The sequence below is a fragment of the Palaemon carinicauda genome, chromosome 11 (assembly GCF_036898095.1).
Source record: "Palaemon carinicauda isolate YSFRI2023 chromosome 11, ASM3689809v2, whole genome shotgun sequence".
Taxonomy (NCBI): domain Eukaryota; kingdom Metazoa; phylum Arthropoda; class Malacostraca; order Decapoda; family Palaemonidae; genus Palaemon; species Palaemon carinicauda.
In genome coordinates this window covers 126,267,523-126,289,051 of record NC_090735.1, presented here as the reverse complement: position 1 = coordinate 126,289,051, position 21,529 = coordinate 126,267,523, and the positions used below count along the sequence as shown (strand labels likewise).

Below are 21,529 nucleotides of genomic sequence, written 5' to 3'. Positions count from 1 at the left end.
TCATAATTTTTTTAATTGATGATATTATTGCAATTGTATTATTGCCCAAAGAGCTCTGCTCCACATGGGCTTGGACTGAGCCTTTTTTGTAAATATTTTCTATGTAAATATGTTTTTGTCCAATAAACATTATTATTGTTCTCTAGTCTTGGGTAGTGCCATAACCTCTGTACCATGGTCTTCCACTTTCTTGGGTTAGAGTTCTGTTGCTTGAGGGTACACTCGGACACACTATTCTATCTTATTTCTCTTCCTCTTGTTTTGTTAAAGATTTTATAGCTTATATTGATATTCATTTTAATGTTGTTATTGTTCTTAGAATATTTTATTTTTCCTTGTTTCTTTTCCTCACTGGGCTATTTTCCCTGTTGGAGGCCCTGGGCTTATAGCATGCTGCTTTTCCAACTGGGGTTGTGGCTTAGCAAATAATAATAATAATAATAATAATAATACATTTTCCCTGCAATCGGGAGAAGTTTCCATAATCAACGTATAAGTTTGATAGCTTATGTAGTCTCAAAAAACTGCATTTTACACTTCAAAATAAACCATTCATGGATTAAATATGGCTCGCTGATCTTTGCCTGATAAAATTTACCCTTGTGACCTCCAAGATGTACTGGTCAATCAGATTTCAAACCTCCTAGGTCTAGGATATCTGGACCGTGGACGGACCAGGCCATCATGCTTGGTTTAACCTCCTATCAAAAGTGTACTAGGGGTTCCTAAATAAAGTCTTTGATAATATAATATATATTATATAATACATGATATAATATATACTATAACGTCTTTTATTCTTTATAAAGTACTTTAAAAAGTCGAGAGATTTGTAATGGATAACAAAAAATTAAGTTGTTTATTTGCTCCAATCATGAAAAAGAGTAACGGTTATAACCAAAAACGAGGACAACTTCGAGGGATACTTTACCCCAAGGCTAATAGCTCTACCCAGGACCCATACAGTATGGGTCCTGAGACTCCCAACTTTTCCTTTACTGATTAACCTTTTATAAGTACGTGAGAGGTCGGACCGTCGGGGGTATAACGACTCCTTGCCCCCAGGGGGTCATCTGGATTCCTTTTGTCGCCAGGATAAACATTAGCTGGCATCCTCTGGGAACCAACCTGTTTTTACTTCTTCTCTGTTTGTTTGCATCAACAAACATTTTATACTGTTTTCTTCGTATAAAGTCTCCTTCAGGCTTTCAAAAATTATACCCAGATGAAGATACAGTAAAAGATTTGGCATTAAACTCCAATTCATTTATAATACTTTATAAGAAATGTGAGAAGTTAGATAAGATATTTATTTTAATGTTGTTACTCTTCTTAAAAATTTTATTTTTCCTTGTTTCCTTTTCTCACTGGGCTATTTTCCCTGTTGGAGCCCCTGGGCTTATAGCATACTGCTTTTCCAACTAGGGTCGTAGCTTAGCAAGTAATAATAATAATAATAATAATAATAATAATAATAATAATATCGTGAATCTTCCGGAGGAGAATTTCAATAAGCCAATTCGCAGAGAGAGAGAGAGAGAGAGAGAGAGAGAGAGAGAGAGAGAGAGAGAGAGAGAGAGAGAGAGAGAAACGGTCTGTTACTTTGATCGGCAGCCCTTTGTCCTTAAAGCCAGGTAGCCTACAGAGATTATAGCCTAGCTGTGAAAGAGTACAGCATCCCCGGCCAACTGTTGTCTATAAACAGAAAATAGGAAATAGCATTAGAAAAATATAAATTTAGGGGAGTGTTGTCGTATCACAGTCGAAATTAAATTTAAATTAACGAAAACAAGAATGTAGTTATGTGACATGAACTTTAAACCTAGAACGAACTCCTAATGTGGTACATGTGACTAATTACGTAAAATTTTATCGTGTTTATTTGCAGTTTACAGTTGTAAAGGAATTAATAAAAAAAATAATACATCATTCTATGTGTTATCTAGTTTAAAAAGTCAATAGTTGTAAGCGTATTTTTGTCTCCACAGGAAGGAAAATTAGGCCTAATCTGAAACTCGAAGTTTCGTTTATAATTACTTGAGATCCTGAGATGAACTTCCAAACAAAACAACTCCACAGAATGGCGAAGACGCTAAAATACAATCATTTTACTATTCAAAGATGTAGTCATTCCCCTAGAAAATAAACCATGCTAGAAAAAACTCTCTAAAATGTATTTTTACAAAAGAAAAAAAGAAAAAAAATAGGATTTTTTATTCTTTTGTCTGAGACTCAAAACTGTACACAAGCAAAAACAAAGAGGGCAATAGCATTACTACTGTATATTTATATTTTAGGACGTATGTTGAACGTTGAACGTCTTTAAGTAATTATTTCAACCTGAAGTATACTACATATAGGCCTATCGGTCTTTAGTCATTGCAGAAAGTGGAATAAAAGATCAATTGAAAGTAGAAGGAAGAGGCTTGTCAGCTGATATGTTTCTGTTGGCAAGACTGCTTTCAAAAGGCAGCTTGTAGTTCTGTGCAAAATAAGAAAAAAGGAAAAAATAATAAATAAGAAAATGGTGTATGTCCCATTTGTTTTTGTATTTGTGTCTATCAATATATTTCTTCCTCTGATTATATATCAATAGGTCACCAATGCAGGTCTTCAAAATGCAAAATGTTTGACTTGCTTTATTCCATTTTTCCATATTTGGTCGATTATGACAATTCTTTTGAGAATATTCGTTTTTTATGTGATATACCATCTATTTATCATTTTAGAAAAAGTAATCATTATACAGTATATAATCTAAATAACTATAGCAGCACCTTGCTTTTCTTTTGTTATTCTAAGAAATATCTATACCAACCAACCCTTAAATATCTTAATCTCTGGCATCAAAAGTTTTAATTAAATCCATATGTTTTCTTTCATTAATCTATTAATTTCTATACCTGAAGCTTACAGGCAAGATCTAAATTTTGAACCTGATATAAAGGGTCATTTAAAACCCAACGTGACAACGTCTTTGATAGACCTAAGGGTAGAGTCCTAGACCTAAGCCAACTTCTATTTTTTTTTCTTTTTTTTAAATCTAATCAGCTGTAGCTTTAAAAGGCAAACCCATTAGTAAAAGTGGCCAAAAATATAACATTTAAGACCAAACTTTCTCTTTAAGATATTGCTTTCGGCCAACCAATTTTTGAAAATAGGTCAAATTAGAAGTTTTTGGCATGAAAAAGGCTAACCTGGCAACTTTGAGTTGATGCTCGTTTATTTTTTTTCCTCTCGTGGACGGTGGACATAGTCCTAGAGACCTAGACTCACCCCAGACGTCCAGGAATCCAGTCCGAGTTCATCAGCCATTAGTCACCCATAACAATGACCTCTCTATCCGGTCCCAGACAATTCCCCAAGATGAGACGGCCCAGCGTTAGGTCGAGGTCACCAACTCCTCCACCTACAGAGGACATCTCTCAGTCAACCCTTGACTGCTTATCGAATATCGGTTAGTTTCTAAATAGAATTATCTCTTTTAATGTTTTTATTTTCTATTTTAAAATTCATATATTTAATTCAATTCCTTGTGTTATAACAGAGTAGTTATTTGTTCATAATTACATGCCCTTTGTTCGTTAGTTTGTGCACCATGGTAAGTCTAATACTTTACCCATTTTTTTATTTACTTCCGTTAATTATTTGAGTTTTTTAATTATTTAAGATTTCCTTATATATCAGTTTAATTCGGCCAAACTTACAATGCATATGTTAAGCATCTATGTATATTTAAAACCACGTTGGTTGCGGGCTATGCATTTCATATACAGTATATATATATATATATATATATATATATATATATATATATATATATATATATATATATATATATATATTCTATCTTTGAAGACCGTGAGATTTTAAGAACAAAGGAACTTTCCGTTTCCCGGACCGGAAGTGGACAACTCGAAGTTTGTAAACATGTAAACAACACGAGGTATTTTGCTTATAGATAAATCATATAATGATTAAGGAAAACTATCAACTGAATTAAACAAAAGAATTGTATTCTTGTTCTGCGAAATTAAACAATTAATCATTAAAAGAAAAACAAATGATAATGTCTTTGTGTTAGATCGAGTCTCACGTGTTGCTAATTTGTATCATACTTATATTATTTGTACTTTTCGAAGTTAGACATAACGAAAATGTGATAACTTTTTTTCTATTGTTTACTCGTTATTCATTAATCTCAAATTGAAAGAAAAAAATTAGACAAATTTTCTTTATTAGCCTGAGTCAAAGATTTGTACACACACACACACACACACACACACACACACAAAGTTCCTACAATTCGGTCTCTATTAAGTAATAGATCTTTAGGTTTTCGTATTTTCCTCCAGCCATTTCAAAAAATGTCAAATCATAAAAGAAAATTAACAGAAAATCTTGTTCACGTGTTAATTATAGGCGAAACATTACTATATTTTTAAATTTATGTAACTGCTAACTATGATTCACCTAATTCTAATAAAAAAATAAAGATCTTGTCAAGATTAGCGAACCCAACATCTCCATGTACTGTACTGGCAGTTTTGATTATTAGCTATATTTCTATAGGCTCGCCATTCATCGTTGTAATAATAATAATAATAATGTTTATTGGACAAAAAAAAAATATTTACATACAAAGATTTACAAAAAGAAAAAAAAAGACTCAGTCCAAGCCCATGTGGAGCAGAGCTCTTCGGGCAATAATACAACTAAAGTAATATCATCAATTAAGTAAAAATATAAAATAAAGTAAATATGGATATAGATAAACTAAATGTACACAAACATATATATAAGTATATACATATGCATACATATACACACATGTACATATGCATACACATATAGGCCTACACATAGATCCATATAAATGAGATTTTTAGCCTAAAAATAAATGGAAATGTATATTCATATAATAAAGAAGGGCGGAATAATAAACAGTGCAAATTTTGAATTTAAACATTGATATGGTAGAAATGCTAGAATTACAAAAGTATAAAAGCAATAAACAATATAAGAATCAAGAACATTATAATGTGCATTAATGGTTAGGTCATGAAGAAATGTCTCACTACTTGTAATGATGTTTGTATTTAAATTACTCTTAAAAGTCAAAATTCGTGCTTCGGTTGTTATCACTTGCGTTGTCTAACACTGGCGAGGATGTAAAGTTTACTTTGTATACAGATAATATTTTTGTGGCCTGTCACAGCTTGGTGTTCAAACCGTATAGGTGGCACTTCGGTATGTATATTTTCAGTTATGTTTTGTATTTACTATGGAATTGTGTATTTGTTTTAATTTTAGTTTGACTAGAATAATCGCATTGCTATTAGACTGTTAATGTTTAATCCTCGAGTGATATAGCCTTCCTTGTCAGTGTAAAGTATCGTGTGTTACTATGTTAACGTGTTCGTAAGAGTTCTTTATTATTTAGATGTTTCTTTTTGTTACAATCTTACCGGTTCACGACCGGATTTATGGAATAGAGCAATAAAAACCTTGTTAACAATACGAGAAATTCCTGTTCCCGCATTTCATTGCACAAGCAATATATGACATGAATCCACGACTGCAATTTTACTTTTTAATTAGTCCATCCTTATTGATGAGTTTCGTTTATACCGTGAACACACTTTTACCTGGCACTTCCATACATAACAGTCTACAGAGGCCCAGCACTTTATCCAGTTCATAAATATGCCGCTTGATTCACATTTTAATTCCGGTCGAATAATTGATTTGTTTTTCATCCAGTCAATCATAGGTAACATTTCCTTCCCAACTAATGGTTTCACAACCTCCGTGAACGTAGACCTATCCATTTTGAGGGATAATGGATATCTGAATATCTAAATTGGTTTTTCTTTTATATTATATATATGAAAACCATTTTTGAAGAATTTGGTCAGGTTTAAGTAGGAAAAAATTTAACTAGTTGATTAAGTGAATAGAAAAAGGTTTAAAAAGTAAATAGAAGCTTTAAGTAGCTATTGAAATGCTTGGACTTGTTTAACTAGCAATTTAAGTGAACAAAAAGTTCAAAAAGTGAATAGTAGCTTTAAGTAGCGACTGAAGAAGCTCTTGTAAAGATTAAAGAATCCCATTTTCACATGTCAAGAATAGGGAACCCAATTTACCACATATCAAGAATAGGGAACCCAATTTACCACATGTCAAGAATAGCGAACCCGGTAATGGTTGGGTTCGCTACTCTTGACAAGATCCAAAAATAATTGTATTTAAACTCTATTCAATGTTTGATATTTCACTTGCTTAGTTAATTGTTTTTATATTTCACTTGCTTAGTTAATTGTTTTGAGTCTCGCGCGATGACGTCATTACTTAATGACGTCACTACCCTGCTGTTTATCAAAAACAATTCTCTTTGTCGTATTTCGTCCTCATCGTTGGGAACAACATTCTCAACCTTGTTCTCATGTTTCTTGGTTTATATTTAGGCGAAAAATTACTAGGTTTTCAAATTTATGTAACTGGTAACTGTAATATACATGATTCAAATTAATAATAATGGTATTTTTACTCTATTCATAGGTTATGACATTACACTGGCTTAGTTCATTGTTTTGAATCTCGCGCGATGACGTCATTACTTAATGACGTCACTACCCAGCTGTTTATCAAAAACAATTCTCTTTGTCGTATTTCGTCCTCATCGTTGGGAACAACATTCTCAACCTTGTTCTCGTGTTTCTCGGTCTATATTTTGTGGTAAATATGAGAAGTATTCAATTTAAAAGTAGTTTAAGTGCAAAAGAACGATCTCAAGGACCAGTAGTGATAATAAGTGTGACGTTTTCTCGAGAATTAAAGTCAAATTCGTCGAAAATATTTCCTCAGACGTAGCTGAGTCCAGATCTTGGGTAGCTTGCCACTGCTTAAAATCCTCAATTAACCAATATCTTAATTATTTATTACGTATTTATATGACTTGCATTTTTGCAATGGCCTAAGCGTATTGTCTTTTATATTAATTTAATAAGTCGATGTAAAACTCGCTACGTAAATTATTGCGTCATTGAACAACGTAGTTACTTCCAACGTGGAGCTTTTCAGTTTCCATGAACGTAGTAATGTGACCTTGAGGTTTTTGCTCTTATATGGTAAACATTAGTGTTCTATGTGCTTTTTTAGGGTATCTTAGTACTGTTAGATTGAATTTAAGGCATTTTTCCTCTTTGGTAGGCTAAGCTACACTGATTAGCTTGTTATCAGACTGACGCAAGGTTACGATGCTTATTTGTAGCCTTTTGTAATTTATAATGGGAAATCTATCCTTTGATATTAATTTTAAATTGCATCCATGATGTAGCCATTATAGTTCATTGTGTCATGTATATAAACACTTTACAAACGGACAAAAGTTTGATATTAATTTTAAATTGCATCCATGATGTAGCCATTATAGTTCATTGTGTCATGTATATAAACACTTTACAAACGGACAAAAGTTTGATATTAATTTTAAATTGCATCCATGATGTAGCCATTATAGTTCATTGTGTCATGTATATAAACACTTTACAAACGGACAAAAGTTTGATATTAATTTTAAATTGCATCCATGATGTAGCCATTATAGTTCATTGTGTCATGTATATAAACACTTTACAAACGGACAAAAGTATTCCATTTAAGCTAAGGTTCCTCACCTAACCTAATCTAGGAACCGTATCCTTATCTACTGCCTACCACGGTCTACGGCACCCTGCAACCCCACAGTTGGTTTTATTATACTTGTGGACGGGTAAATATATTTCTTATAGAAAAAAAAACCCCGTTCTCTTTGAAATTAACAAAATTTTTGTTTTCCTGTCCGAATCTATAATTTGGTTTGTTATAGTTACAGGGGAACTTTCCTACTTAAAAACAGTTTTTACCTACAGAAATACGCCCGTTTTCCTGGAAAACGACACATTTTCACCGCAAATAGATAATTAGTGAAATATCTATACGTATGTGTCTACTCCGCAGTCAGTGGGAACCCGGGTTTTGGGTGGGGAAAAGATACTGAGAACAGTATAGGCTATAATGGTAAAGCAAACATTTCATTCTCTATATTATTTTCTGAGACGTATAATAAATCCATGGAAAACTGCGCAAATCTATATGCAACTACTGGTATATTTTTCATTGTTTGTTGACATATATGAATCGGTTGTATTTGCTCCCGTTTGATTGTATGTACATGCGTGTTAACCCTTTTACCCCCAGGCTCTTTGGAAATTTCCAACCCTTAACCCCCAAGGGGTTATTTTTTTCCCAGCACATTTTGCAGTATATATTTTTTAAATTGCTCTAACAGCCTTTATTTTTTGTCATAGAGAGGTCAGGTTGGTCTCATTCTCTTGGAAAATGCCTGAATTTTTTCAAACAATTATCAAAAATATAAAAAAATATTTCTAGCATTTTTTTTGCAAGGACGTACCGGTACGTCCATGGGGGGTGAAGGGATGGCTTTTGTGAAACGTACCCGTACGTCCTTTGGGGGTAAAAGGGTTAACCAGTTTTAGAACTAATGTGCCTAAAGTCCCTCCCTCTTTATTTTCATCAATAGGATTTCTCGTTTTCTTATAAGGCCTCCTCATTTTTACCCATGACATTAAAGTGTTTGACACATCTAATACCGTATGTATGTATTCGTTGTTGCAATACCTATGTGTAAATATTTCTTTTTACTCACGACATTCGAGTATACCACGAGACTTGAGTCTTAATACCGTTTATTTGTATTTGTTAATGCAATACCCACGCGTATATTTTTAATTTTCTCAAGTTTAAAGTCTTTTCCTCCGTTATTAAAACATTTTAATGTATTCTAATGAAATATTTATTCTTTCCTTCACATCATCTTATTTAATTGTTATTCATTTCAGTTTTTAAATATGTAACTTCCCCTGGTAGTTACGTATATATAGCTTTAATCCCACTGATTCGGCGATATATATATATATATATATATATATATATATATATATATATATATATATATATATATATATATATATATGTAACTACCAGGTAAGTATATTTAAAAAAATTTTTAAAAATAAAAATACAATTTTTTTTCCTATTATTGCCGTGGTACATTCAGTTTTCACATATTAAATACTTACTTTGAACAAGTTTACACTACAGACACCGCACTGTTAACCCAATGTTTCTCTTAACCAATCACGCAACCGTATGTATGGAAACTTAAATAGGGGGTTTATATTTCCCCCTTCCTTTGTTATTTCAAATGCTTCATTTCAGTACTTGCCAAATCCTTTTCATGTGTCGCCAAGTGTAGCTAAAACTTTTCTAAATTCGCCTAATGACATGCCACAAAAATTAGTGGCCGAAGTGTCGTTCTTGGTCATCATACAAGGATGGAAGCACCTTCGACGGCCCAGTCATAGATGAAGTCATTAATTTTATTTTATTGAATTTTAGGGTCTGTGATTTTTCCATCCATATACCAAAGGCACTTCCCCCAATTTTGGGGCGTAGCCGACATCAACAAGAAACAAAACAAAAAAAAGGGGACATCTACTCTCTACGTTCCTCCAGCCTAACCAGGGACTCAGCCGAGTTCAGCTGGTACTGCTCCAGCCTAACCAGGGACTCAGCCGAGTTCAGCTGGTACTGCTAGGGTGCCACAGCCCAACCTCCCACATTTCCACCACAGATGAAGCTTCATACTGCCGAGTCCCCTACTGCTGCTACCTCCGCGGTCATCTAAGGCACCGGAGGAAGCAGCAGGGCCTACCGGAACTGCGTCACAATCGCTCGCCATTCATTCCTATTTCTAGCACGCTCTTTTGCCTCTCTCACATCTATCCTCCTATCACCCAGAGCTTTCTTCACACCATCCATCCACCCAAACCTTGGCCTTCCTCTTGTACTTCTCCCATCAACTCTTGCATTCATCACCTTCTTAAGCAGACAGCCATTTTCCATTCTCTCAACATGGCCAAACCACCTCAACACATTCATATCCACTCTAGCCGCTAACTCATTTCTTACACCCGTTCTCACCCTCACCACTTCGTTCCTAACCCTATCTACTCGAGATACACCAGCCATACTCCTCAGACACTTCATCTCAAACACATTCGATTTCTGTCTCTCCATCACTTTCATTCCCCATAACTCCGATCCATACATCACAGTTGGTACAATAACTTTCTCATATAGAACTCTCTTTACATTCATGCCCAACCCTCTATTTTTTACTACTCCCTTAACTGCCCCCAACACTTTGCAACCTTCATTGACTCTCTGACGTACATCTGCTTCCACTCCACCATTTGCTGCAACAACAGACCCCAAGTACTTAAACTGATCCACCTCCTCAAGTAACTCTCCATTCAACATGACATTCAACCTTGCACCACCTTCCCTTCTCGTACATCTCATAACCTTACTCTTACCCACACAAACTCTCGACTTCCTTCTCTCACACACCCTTCCAAATTCTGTCACTAGTCGGTCAAGCTTCTCTTCTGTGTCTGCTACCAGTACGGTATCATCCGCAAACAACAACTGATTTACCTCCCATTCATGATCATTCTCGCCTACCAGTTTTAATCCTCGTCCAAGCACTCGAGCATTCACCTCTCTCACCACTCGATCAACATAAAAGTTAAACAACCATGGCGACATCACACATCCCTGTCTCAGTCCCACTCTCACCGGAAACCAATCGCTCACTTCATTTCCTATTCTAACACATGCTTTACTACCTTTGTAGAAACTTTTCACTGCTTGCAACAACCTTCCACCAACTCCATATAACCTCATCACATTCCACATTGCTTCCCTATCAACTCTTATCATATGCTTTCTCCAGATCCATAAACGCAACATACACCTCCTTACCTTTTGCTAAATATTTCTCGCATATCTGCCTAACTGTAAAAATCTGATTCATACAACCCCTACCTCTTCTAAAACCACCCTGTACTTCCAAGATTGCATTCTCTGTTTTATCCTTAATCCTATTAATCAGTATTCTACCATACACTTTTCCAACTACACTCAACAAACTAGTACCTCTTGAATTTCCACACTCATGCACATCTCCCTTACCCTTATATAGTGGTACAATACATGCACAGACCCAATCTACTGGTACCATTGAAAACACAAAACACACATTAAACAATCTCACCAACCATTCAAGTACAGTCACACCCCCTTCCTTCAACATCTCAGCTTTCACACCATCCATACCAGATGCTTTTCCTACTCTCATTTCATCTAGTGCTCTCCTCACTTCCTCTATTGTAATCTCTCTCTCATTCTCATCTCCCATCACTGGCACCTCAACACCTGGAACAGCAATTATATCTGCCTCCCTATTATCCTCAACATTCAGCAAACTTTCAAAATATTCCGCCCACCTTTTCCTTGCCTCCTCTCCTTTTAACAACCTTCCATTTCCATCTTTCACTGTCTCTTCAATTCTTGCGCCGGCCTTCCTTACTCTCTTCACTTCTTTCCAAACTTATTCTCTTCATATGACTGACCCAGTCCCTGACCCCACCTCAGGTCAGCTGCCCTCTTTGCCTCACGTACCTTGCGCTTTACTTCCACCTTTTTCTCTCTATATTTTTCATACTTCTCTATACTATTACTCTGCAGCCATTCTTCAAAAGCCCTCTTTTTCTCTTCCACTTTTACCTTCACTCCTTCATTCCACCATTCACTGCCCTTCCTCATGCTGCCTCCAACAACCTTCTTGCCACATACATCACTTGCAATCCCAACAAAATTTTCTTTTGCTAACTTCCACTCCTCCTCTAAATTACCAGTTTCTCTTACTCTCACCTCGTCATATGCCATTTTCAACCTTTCCTGATATTTACTTTTTACCCCCGGTTTTATTAGCTCTTCAACCCTCACTAGCTCCCTTTTACATCCACCTACTCTATTCCCCCACTCTTTTGCTACAACTAATTTTCCTTCCACCAAAAAATAATCAGACATACCGTTAGCCATACCCCTAAACACGTGCACGTCTTTCAATCTTCCAAACATTCTTTTAGTTATCAACACATAATCCATTAATGCCCTTTCTACTACTCTTCCATTTGCCACTCTTACCCATGTATACTTATTTTTATCTTTCTTTTCAAAAAAGCTAGCACTTATTACCATCTCTTGTTCAACACACATATCTACCAGTCTCTCACCACTCTCATTTTCACCTGGTACGCCATACTTCCCAATGACACCTTGTACCTCTCCAGCGCCCACTCTAGCATTTAAGTCACCCATGACTACTACATAATTCCTTCTACCCAGTCCTTCTACACACCTAGTTAATTCATTCCAGTTCTCATTCCGCTCTTCTTCACTTTTCTCACAACCTGGCCCATACGCACTGACAAACGCCCAACATTCCCTACCCAACCTAACCCTTACCCACATTAACCTAGATGATATCTCCTTCCATTCCACTACTTTACCTGTCATCCATTCACTCGGCAATAAAGCCACACCCTCTCTCGCTCTTCCCCTTTCAATCCCAGACACACTACCAGACATTTCACCAAACATCACTTCACCCTTTCCTTTCATCTTCGTCCGTCTCACACAAGGCCAATACATCCATCCTTCCAATCTCACATCTTTTACTCTCTATCGTACTACATCCACGCACATTCAAACACCCCAAAACTAGAGTGCGGGGAGCAGTCACTCTCCCCCCAGCTCCATCTCTTTGTTGCTGTCTCACAGGATTTTTTATACAGGAGAGGGGGTTCCCAGCCCCCTCGTCCCGTCCCTTTTAGTCGCCTCTTACGACACGCAGGGATAACGTTGGCGCTATTCTAATTGTTTTATGCCCCCGCGGCCACAGGGGGCATTTTTAGATTTACAAAAATCTGTCGCATAATTACCAAGAAATAGAAACTGCTTGGCGAAGCAAGAACCATTAGTTATTCTAAAAAAAATATTTGTTCCATAACTGGAATACAAACCTAACGGCCGTGGACACCGATTATCACACCCTTTGTCCCGCCTGCCGAGGTCAACGGTGTGATAGCGAAAGTAAATGTAGTGAGTTTTGGGAGTGGTCTACCTCCCATTGGGAATGGTTTGGCACCGTTGGGGGTGGTCTGCCTCCCAGTGGGAAAGGTTTGGGCGCCGTCGGGAGTGGTCTTCCTCTCAGAGGGAAAGGTTTGGGCACCGTTGGAAGAAGTCAAAGCGTGATATTTCTTCTTTGAAGGGGAAAAAACCTAAGGCTGCTTCTTTCGCTTCCCGACCTTCCTTTGAAGCTCCTATTTGATCGGCCTCTCCTGACAGACCGTCGAGTAGTGACATAGGCCCTTTAATTGATGGTCAACCTGGTCCTCGAGAGATGGTGTTGCTTCCCCTAGTGAAGCAGCTCCACCTCTCACCCCGGGTGAGCCCTTAGAGTTTTTCTCCTTTTATTCAAGTGTGGTAATCCTTGGGGCTACCGGGTTCGCCCTCTAAGGACTCCTTGCTGTAGCTCATCATCCGTAGTGCTAGTGTTCAGCCTTCGTCGACTTCGGAGGTGGATCTTCTGTTGTGTGTCGACGTAGTGGTGTTAGAAACTTCTTCTGCTACTGCTGCCCTCGCCCTTACCCCTTCAGACTCTTACCGTTACTGATCATCCTTCGAGGGGGAAGTAAAGTCTTTAGGCTATCTCACCTGCGATTGTTTCTTGTCCTCGGAATTCACTCGTAGAGACTCTTCTGCGGAGGACTGCTGCTTCCAAAGTTAAGCTTGCTGAGCCACTGGCCCCGAGAGGGCATCTTCGATCTTTAACTTTGTCCTCTCCTGGACCTTTCAAAGGGCACATACATGTTCCCGATCTTATGCTTCTCGTCGACCTTCTGACCTGCCTTCTGTTCCCGACTCCTGTTCCACGCCTGCCTGCTCGTAATGTGTTCAAACGTCACTCGCCCTCGTGAACGCGCCGCCATACGCAGCGTTCCAGATCTCCAATGCACCAGCGCTCACCAACAACTCTTCAGCGCCCAGCACATCAATGCTCGTTAGTGCTCTCCAGTGCATCAGCACCCTCTAGTGCATCAGCTCTCTCCAATGCCCCAGCAATCTTCTGATTGCTAGTACTCTCCAGCGCATTCACTCCTTGCCAAATGCCAGCCTTTGCCAGCGCGTCTGCGCTCTCCAGCGCAACAGTGCTCTCTTGCGCATCTGCGCTCTCCTACACGTCAGCGATCTCTCTTGCGCCTTAATGCCAGAATGCCTGAAAACTTTAATTGAATCTTCATTCTCCAGCTCGCCAGTGCTCTCTGGTACATCAGTATTCCTCAGCTCACAATCAAAAGGAACAGGAACGTAGAAGTTTTGACAGGTCACTGTCACCCCATTGCCTTCCCTGCAAACGCATTACAGCGCGACTGCCGGGGAAAGAGGGAAAGGTCTCAATAGAAGGGTTCAAGATACCAAAGATACTATCTTCGAAGGCGGACTCACTGCATCAACCATAGGTCGAGACTCCTCACAGGAGAGCTTTCTGACAGTGCCACTGTCAGCAATCAGCCTTTGTTCAGTACTATGGTCCGAGCAGTTGTGCAAGCCTTCGGGCCTGCGTTTTCATCTCGCTCTTCTGTGATCTCGCAACATCTAGCGGCACCAGCAGAGCTAAAGTGCCTCGGCTTCTTCTCCCCTGAAGAGGAAAAGAGGAGTCTGAAATGCGGTAACATCCAATAGGGTGAAACAGACTCCTTTTAAGCCTTCCAGGTCTGTCCTTCCGGACTCTCCCTCCGGTCGCTCAACTGCCTCACCTCTGCAGAGGGAGCCTAGTGTGTGACTGATTTCCTCCCTCCCGCCTTTAGAGGGAAGTTCTCGCACAGACTGCTCTCCACTCAACGGGTTTTCCAACCTGGAGATTCCTCTGTGAGAGGGCAAAGACAGTCTTAGATCTTATCTTTGGCACTCAGAAGCCCTCAAAGACCAGTACAGCCTTGGCCTAGTCTTAAGGGCTAAAGAGTGGCCAGGCAAAAAAGATCGCCCAACAGCTCTCCGATTTCTCCTCTACCGCCAAGCTCCTCCCACCTCCTTGCGTCCAGCAGGGGAGATACTTTGAGATCTTGGACGAGCCTCGTCCAGCTCTTCCACTCCACCACTCAGGAAGAGCTCACCAGGGAGGTCTCTCTTGAGAGGCTCTCCAGCTGTTAGGTCTCTTTCTCGGCAGCTGAGATCCTCTACTAGGAAGAAGTCACGAAGTATGCCATGTAAGCTGCTTCTTGGCTGGATCTTTGGTGAGGAATCGGTGTACGGACTGGGAATTTTTTCAAGGAATGTACCAGGAAAGCTATGGAAACTTTCCTTCTCAGGCACCCACACCATCGAGTTTCTCTCCCATCAAGTTTCGAACTTATGGGCGCACACCATCCTGAAACATCGAGATGCGGTGTCTGAGAGATTCCATCAGCAGGTCCCGAATGCCGAGATAGTTAGGCTCAGGAACTCTTCCAGAGCGATCGTCCCTTTTTGAGCGAAAAAATATGGAACTTGCTGTTGAGAGATGGAGGAAGTCTTACCAGGACTCCCTCCTCCATATGGCTTTGACTTCCAAGTCCTATAAACCACTAGCTCCTCAGCAATCCCATCCAACTAAGACCTTGACAAACAAGACAGCAACGAAGCCAGGGGTGTCTAAAAAGCCTTTTCCGTCCAAGGACAGGCAAGACGAAAAGTCCTCCGGGGGAGGAAAACATCCTAGAGGGAGTGACCGAGGCCGCAAACACTAGGATATGCACCCCCCCCTTGTCCACCAATGGGGGAATGCCTACAGTGTTGCTGGAACAGGTGGAAGCAACTCTGGGCCAAGCCGTGGACAGTCTCCGTGATTTGTTCAGTGTATCACATCCCGTTCACAACATCTCTCCCTCCCCTGACCAGAAATCCAGTGTCAATAAGACTCCTTTGCGATGGGATCAGCAAAGGTCTAGCCCTGCGGGCAGAAGTCCAGACCCTGTTGAAGAAGGGTGCTCTCCAGGAGGTCCTCGATGGGTCTCCAGGCTTCTCTAGTCAACTTTTCTTGTGGAAAAAAGTGTCTGGAGGCTGAAAACCAGTCATTGACCTCTCGGCTCTGAACAAGTTTGTCTAGCAAACTCCGTTTAGCATGGAGACAGCAGGCACGGTCAGACAAGCGGTAAAACCACAGGACTTCATGTGCACTCTGGGCCTAGAGGACACGTACTTCCAGATCCCAATCCATCCGTCTTCAAGGAAGTAATTAATATTCAGCCCAGACAAATCTCCACCAAAGTGTTTGCCCTAGTGTCATCGTGGGCACACAGGATTAGCATTAGTCTCCTCCGTTATCTGGACGACTGGCTAATCGTAGCGGACTCCAGCCCCTATCCCATTTAGCAGTAGAGATACTGAGATGAGCCGAAATCCACTCAATACGATTATCGGCACTCTTCATTCCAAGCTAAAGGAATGTTTGCCGACAACCTGAGCAGAGCATCTCGGATGGTGAGTACAGAGTGGTCTTTGGATCATCTTGTAGCCAACAAAGTCCTGACTTTGTGGGGCTCTCAGACTGTGGATCTCTTAGCAACGGCCCTGAAATTCAGGCTCCCGTTGTACTTCTCCCCAGTTCCAGACCCCAAGGCTCTCTGGCAAAATGCATTCCATCAACGGTGAGACGACATCGACGTTTACGCCTTTCCCCCATTCTATCTGATGAGGAAGGTACTCAACAATGCCAGAACATCAGTCAACTTCTCAATGACTCTCATAGGAGGAATGATTTCTGATCTTCTGCAACTCCTGACGGAGTATCCAAGAGAACTCCCTCCATGACACGCTCTACTCAAAGAACCACGTAGCTTCACTACAACTTCACACCTGGAGACTATCCAGCATCTCACTCGGAGAGGATTTTCGCAACAAGTTGCAAAGAGGATGTCTGGATACCTGCAGAAATCATTAGCAGAAGTCTACCAGGCAAAGTGGAGTCTTCTGTGGTTGGTGTCATGGAAGGGGTATCTCTCCTCAATGCCACTATTCCAATAATAGCGGAGTTCCTTGTGTATGTGCGTGAGGAAATACACCTTTCAGTCTCAGCGGTTAAAGGCTATCGCTCAGCCTTAAGCCTCGCCCTTAGACTAAACAAAATTGATATTTCCTCATCACTAGAACTTTCCTTACTCGTACAGAGTTATGAACTTACTTGTCCTCAGTCTGAAGTAAGACCTCCCTCATGGAACGTGGTTCGTGTTCTCAGTTCTCTAAAGAGACCTCCCTATGGACCATTATGCCAGGCAACAGATCGCCACCTTACTTGAAAGACTTTGTTCCTACTAAGTTTTGGCTTCGGCCAAGCGAGTCAGTGAACTTCATGGTCTCTCATACGACATTGCCCATTCAAGGGGATGGGGAGAGGTAATGTTCGGCTTCATCCCTGAGTTTGTAGTCAAGACTCCGGGAGTAGCGGATCCCTGATTTTGAGCCGCCGCTCTGTAACTGATGACCCTGATCATCTCTTACTCTACCCGGTGAGGAGTTTGAGGCTGTACCTCAAGAGAAGACTCGCAGCCCGTCTCCATGTGTCTACCCTTTTCGTCAGTACTCGTGGAGGAACAAGAGGAGGGTCACTAACACCATATCAGCCAGGATTTGCTAGGTTATAGACCATGCCCTGAATCAGGACCTTCCTCCTTAATGTTATCCCAGAGCCCACGATTTTAGGGGCTTAGCTACGTCTCTGGCATTCAAGAGAAACTTTTTTGTGACGCAGGTTCTACAGGGTGGGGTGTGGAAATGTCAGAATATGTTCGCAGCCCACTACCTGCAAGACATGGCCCATAGGAGGCTCGATATGTTCTCTATCGGCCCTGTGGTGGCTGCACAATTGCTGGTATAATACCTCGAGCTCCTTATGGGATAAGTAGCAGAAGGTTGATGTCACTGTTACCCGGTTTTAGTCTGCGTGAATAAAAATGTTTGGCTTTTATTCTTTTCTTCCTCCCCTCTAGTATTAAGCTAATACTGTTGCGTCCCCATACCCTGGAGAGGTGGTATTGGGAAAGTCTTTGTTACAACAGTATTTCCTACAAGAAGCCTCAGAATAACTTTACCTGGACAGTTCCACTTCTAAATATCTCGACACACAGCTTGCCTAGGCCACGGACTTTGCATAGCAAGGTTTTAGCAAGGAGTAGGGACTCCTTGTTTCGAGTACTAACATACTCGGATAAGGAGCCCCCGGGTAAAGCTAAAAGCCATATTGGCAGGGACGTCCACCCTTCCTAATGGTTGAGTCACCCCTAGATAGATAGCTTAGGTTTGTATTCCAGTTACGGAACAAATTACTTTCGTAGATCATTTGTATTTTTCCTAAAGATACAAACCTTAGCTATTTATACAAATTTGCCTGCCAGCCCTATCCCCCTTGAAGTCCTACCTCTAAGTAAAGTGAGCTAAATCACCAGTGTGTGAGCGGAAGTGGTATAAAGCTACCCCCCCCCAATTCCCACTAATTAGCAGATGGGTAGGAACCTTCGCTAAATTTTAATGGCTCGTCATTTCAGCTTTGCCGAAAGTAATACCCCTTAATAGATACCTAGGTTTGTATCGTTAAGAAAAATCCAAATTATATACGAATTTGTAATGTGTATGGCTCATATTAAGGTTGCTACAACAGTTTCAAAATTTTATTCATTTTTTTTTAATGCTAGTGACTAAATGACCAAGGCCCTGGTCCTGGGTGCAACATATTGTGATCATGAAAGTCAAACTTTCTTTCATTTTATAAAAACTTTTTTCATTGTAATTTATTTGTTTTTATGCTAGTGATCCTTAAAGTTAATTATTTATGAGAATTTTTTAACATTGCATCTAAATTTTAACTTGTCAAAATAAAATTTGTGTAAAGAATAAGACAATATTTTTTTATCAGTCTTATTGCTTTATAATTGACCTCATAGAATGCAGTATCAGAGTGGATGAAATCTAGCAGTCAAGAATGTAAGTTGCATTTATGAGATTGAATACAAAACCACAGTACTGTTCAGTAAATGTACTGTACATTAACTAATGTTTTTTTGCTTACAATTCTGCTTCCTTTTTACTACTGTATTTTGCTGTCAAATTTCTTGAATTTTCATGGCACAACTCTGGGGACTTAACCGCAGTTGCGTGTTGGTGCTGAAGGCTCTCCCTGGCCATAGCAATCTCTAGAAATTAACCCTTTTACCCCCAAAAAACGCAGGTACGTTTCACGAAACGCATCCCTTTACCCCCATGGACGTACCGGTACGTCCCTGCAAAAAAATGCTATTTACAATTTTTTTTTTCTATTATAATTAATTTTTGAGAAAATTCTGGCATTTTCCAAGAGAATGAGACTAACCTGACCACTCTATGACAAAAATTAAGGCTGTTAGAGCAATTTAAAAAATATATACTGTACTGCAAAATGTGTTGAATAAAAAATAACCCTTGGGGGTTAAGGGTTGGAAATTTCCAAATAGCCTGGGGGTAAAAGGGTTAACATATGTATTTTTGTAAGTTATCTCAGTGTTATTTGTTACTGATCTTTGCAGGTAATGTGGTGATGCAGGGAGGTGGGCTGGATGGACGAGTCCCAGTATTCGTCTTTCCGACAACTCTCACATTTTACCTGAACGATCCTTCAACGCATAAGCAAATCGTGACTGTATACAACCCTTATGAGTTCCGAATATCATATCAAGGTGAGCATTGAGAGTTTAGTTGTCCGTCAATTCTTGTTACTTTATCAGATGTGATAAGTATTTTAATTGGAACCTCACATGTGAATGTGATACTGTACTGTGATAAAGGTATTGCTTTTTTATGGTGATTAGAACCTTGCAGTCCATAGATTGTCATCAAAATTTCCTTTCATTTACTTTCTGGCTTGAGTATACTGTACAGTGTTTTGTTTTATGGCTTTTGGATTTTGATGCATTTTTCCCACAATAATTATTTGGAAATTTCAGTAAACCTTTGCTTATATGGACTTTCTTATCCCTGTCACCTTTTCATCTGGACCAATAAGATAGTTTTTAACCCTTTTACCCCCAAATGACGTACTGGTACGTTTCACAAAAGCCATCCTTTTACCCCCATGGACGTGCCGGTACGTACTTGCAAAAAAATGCTATAAAATATATTTTTCATATTTTTTGATAATTTTGAGAAAATTCAGGCATTTTCCAAGAGAATGGGACCAACCTGACCCCTCTATGACAAAAATTAAGGCTGTTAGAGCAATTTAAAAAAAATATACTGCAAAATGTGCTGGGAAAAAAATAACCCCCTGGGGGTTAAGGGTTGGAAATTTCCAAATAGCCTGGGGGTAAGTGTTGGAATACAATGGTTGAAATGACCCTACAGTTATTTGTTCCGGCACAAATACAAACCTTCGTCCTTTACATAAGATAGATTATCAGTGAAACTGGAATATGGCCATTGAACTTTTTTTAATGAGGTATAAACAGGTGGCCGGTAGTGCCGACCAGGAGCGGGAAAGCCCTTCCCCTTTGCTTGCTTACTGAGCACCCATTCTGATTTCAAATGTCTTTAAGAATAGACAATCTGCTACTGGCTAGTGTTTGTTTTAAATTGCTCCTTTCTAGTATTTTTGTGGTTGTTTGCTTAACCCTTTTGCCCCCAAAGGACGTACTGGTACGTTTCACAAAACTCATCCGTTTACCCCCATGGACATACCGGCACGTCCTTGCAAAGCCGTACCGGTACGTCCTTGCAAAAAAAATTCTAATTTTTTTTTTCATATTTTTGATAATTTTTTGAGAAAATTCAGGCATTTTCCAAGAGAATGAGACCAACCTGACCTCTCTGACAAAAATTAAGGCTGTTACAGCAATTTAAAAAAAAACATACTGCAAAATGTGCTGGGAAAAAAATAACCCCTTGGGGGTTAAGGGTTAGAAATTTTAAGTAGTCTGGGGGTAAAAGGGTTAACTATAGATAAGCAAACAACCACAAAAATGCTAGAAAGGAGTAATTAAAAACAAGAAGCACCAGCCAGAGTAGCAGATTGTATGTTGTCACCTTTTCCAGTCATTGTCCCCACATTCAGAGTTGCTACTCTCATCCTCTCCACAGGAAAATATCTGAGGAGAGGATGAAAGTAGCAACTCTGAATGTGGGGACAATGACTGGAAAATGTGAGAACAGACAATCTGCTACTGGCTGGTGCTTCTTTTTTTTTTTAATTACTCCTTTCTAGTATTTTTGTGGTTGTTTGGTTGTTTGCTTGTCTATAGTTAAGCAAATTTGACTTTAAAAGTTTCTTTCAAGTAAAGTTTCGATGAATTACTCGAAAAAGGAATAATCTTCAGCACTTTATGGCAAAGCCCTTGAGACAACTTAGTTTTAGTATGTCTGAAATTGTCCTCCCACCATAGGAGTTTGGAAGAAGACGATATCAGGAGGAACAAGTGATCTTTCAGAGTGGAGTTTTTCAGCTTTTTAGGATACCTACCAACATTCTTGGGGCCATTTGGACGTATATGTATTC

At 39.4% G+C, this 21,529-nt stretch overlaps 1 protein-coding gene across 3 annotated transcripts in view; it reads left to right on the top strand.

The window, feature by feature from the left end:
- Positions 1-3,315: 3,315 nt before the first annotated feature.
- Positions 3,316-21,529, top strand: part of LOC137650190 (motile sperm domain-containing protein 1-like) — a 33,209-nt gene continuing 14,995 nt past the window's right edge. Inside the window, exons 1-2 of one of the 3 annotated variants that reach the window (XM_068383363.1) lie at positions 3,316-3,457; positions 19,569-19,718. In XM_068383363.1, the coding sequence (XP_068239464.1) occupies positions 3,331-3,457; positions 19,569-19,718 (277 nt within the window). In that variant the 5' untranslated portion in view covers positions 3,316-3,330. Of the gene's footprint in view, positions 3,458-6,648; positions 6,739-7,111; positions 7,131-19,568; positions 19,719-21,529 lie in introns of those variants that run through there. The other 2 variants (XM_068383364.1, XM_068383365.1) reach the window with 2 other exon arrangements.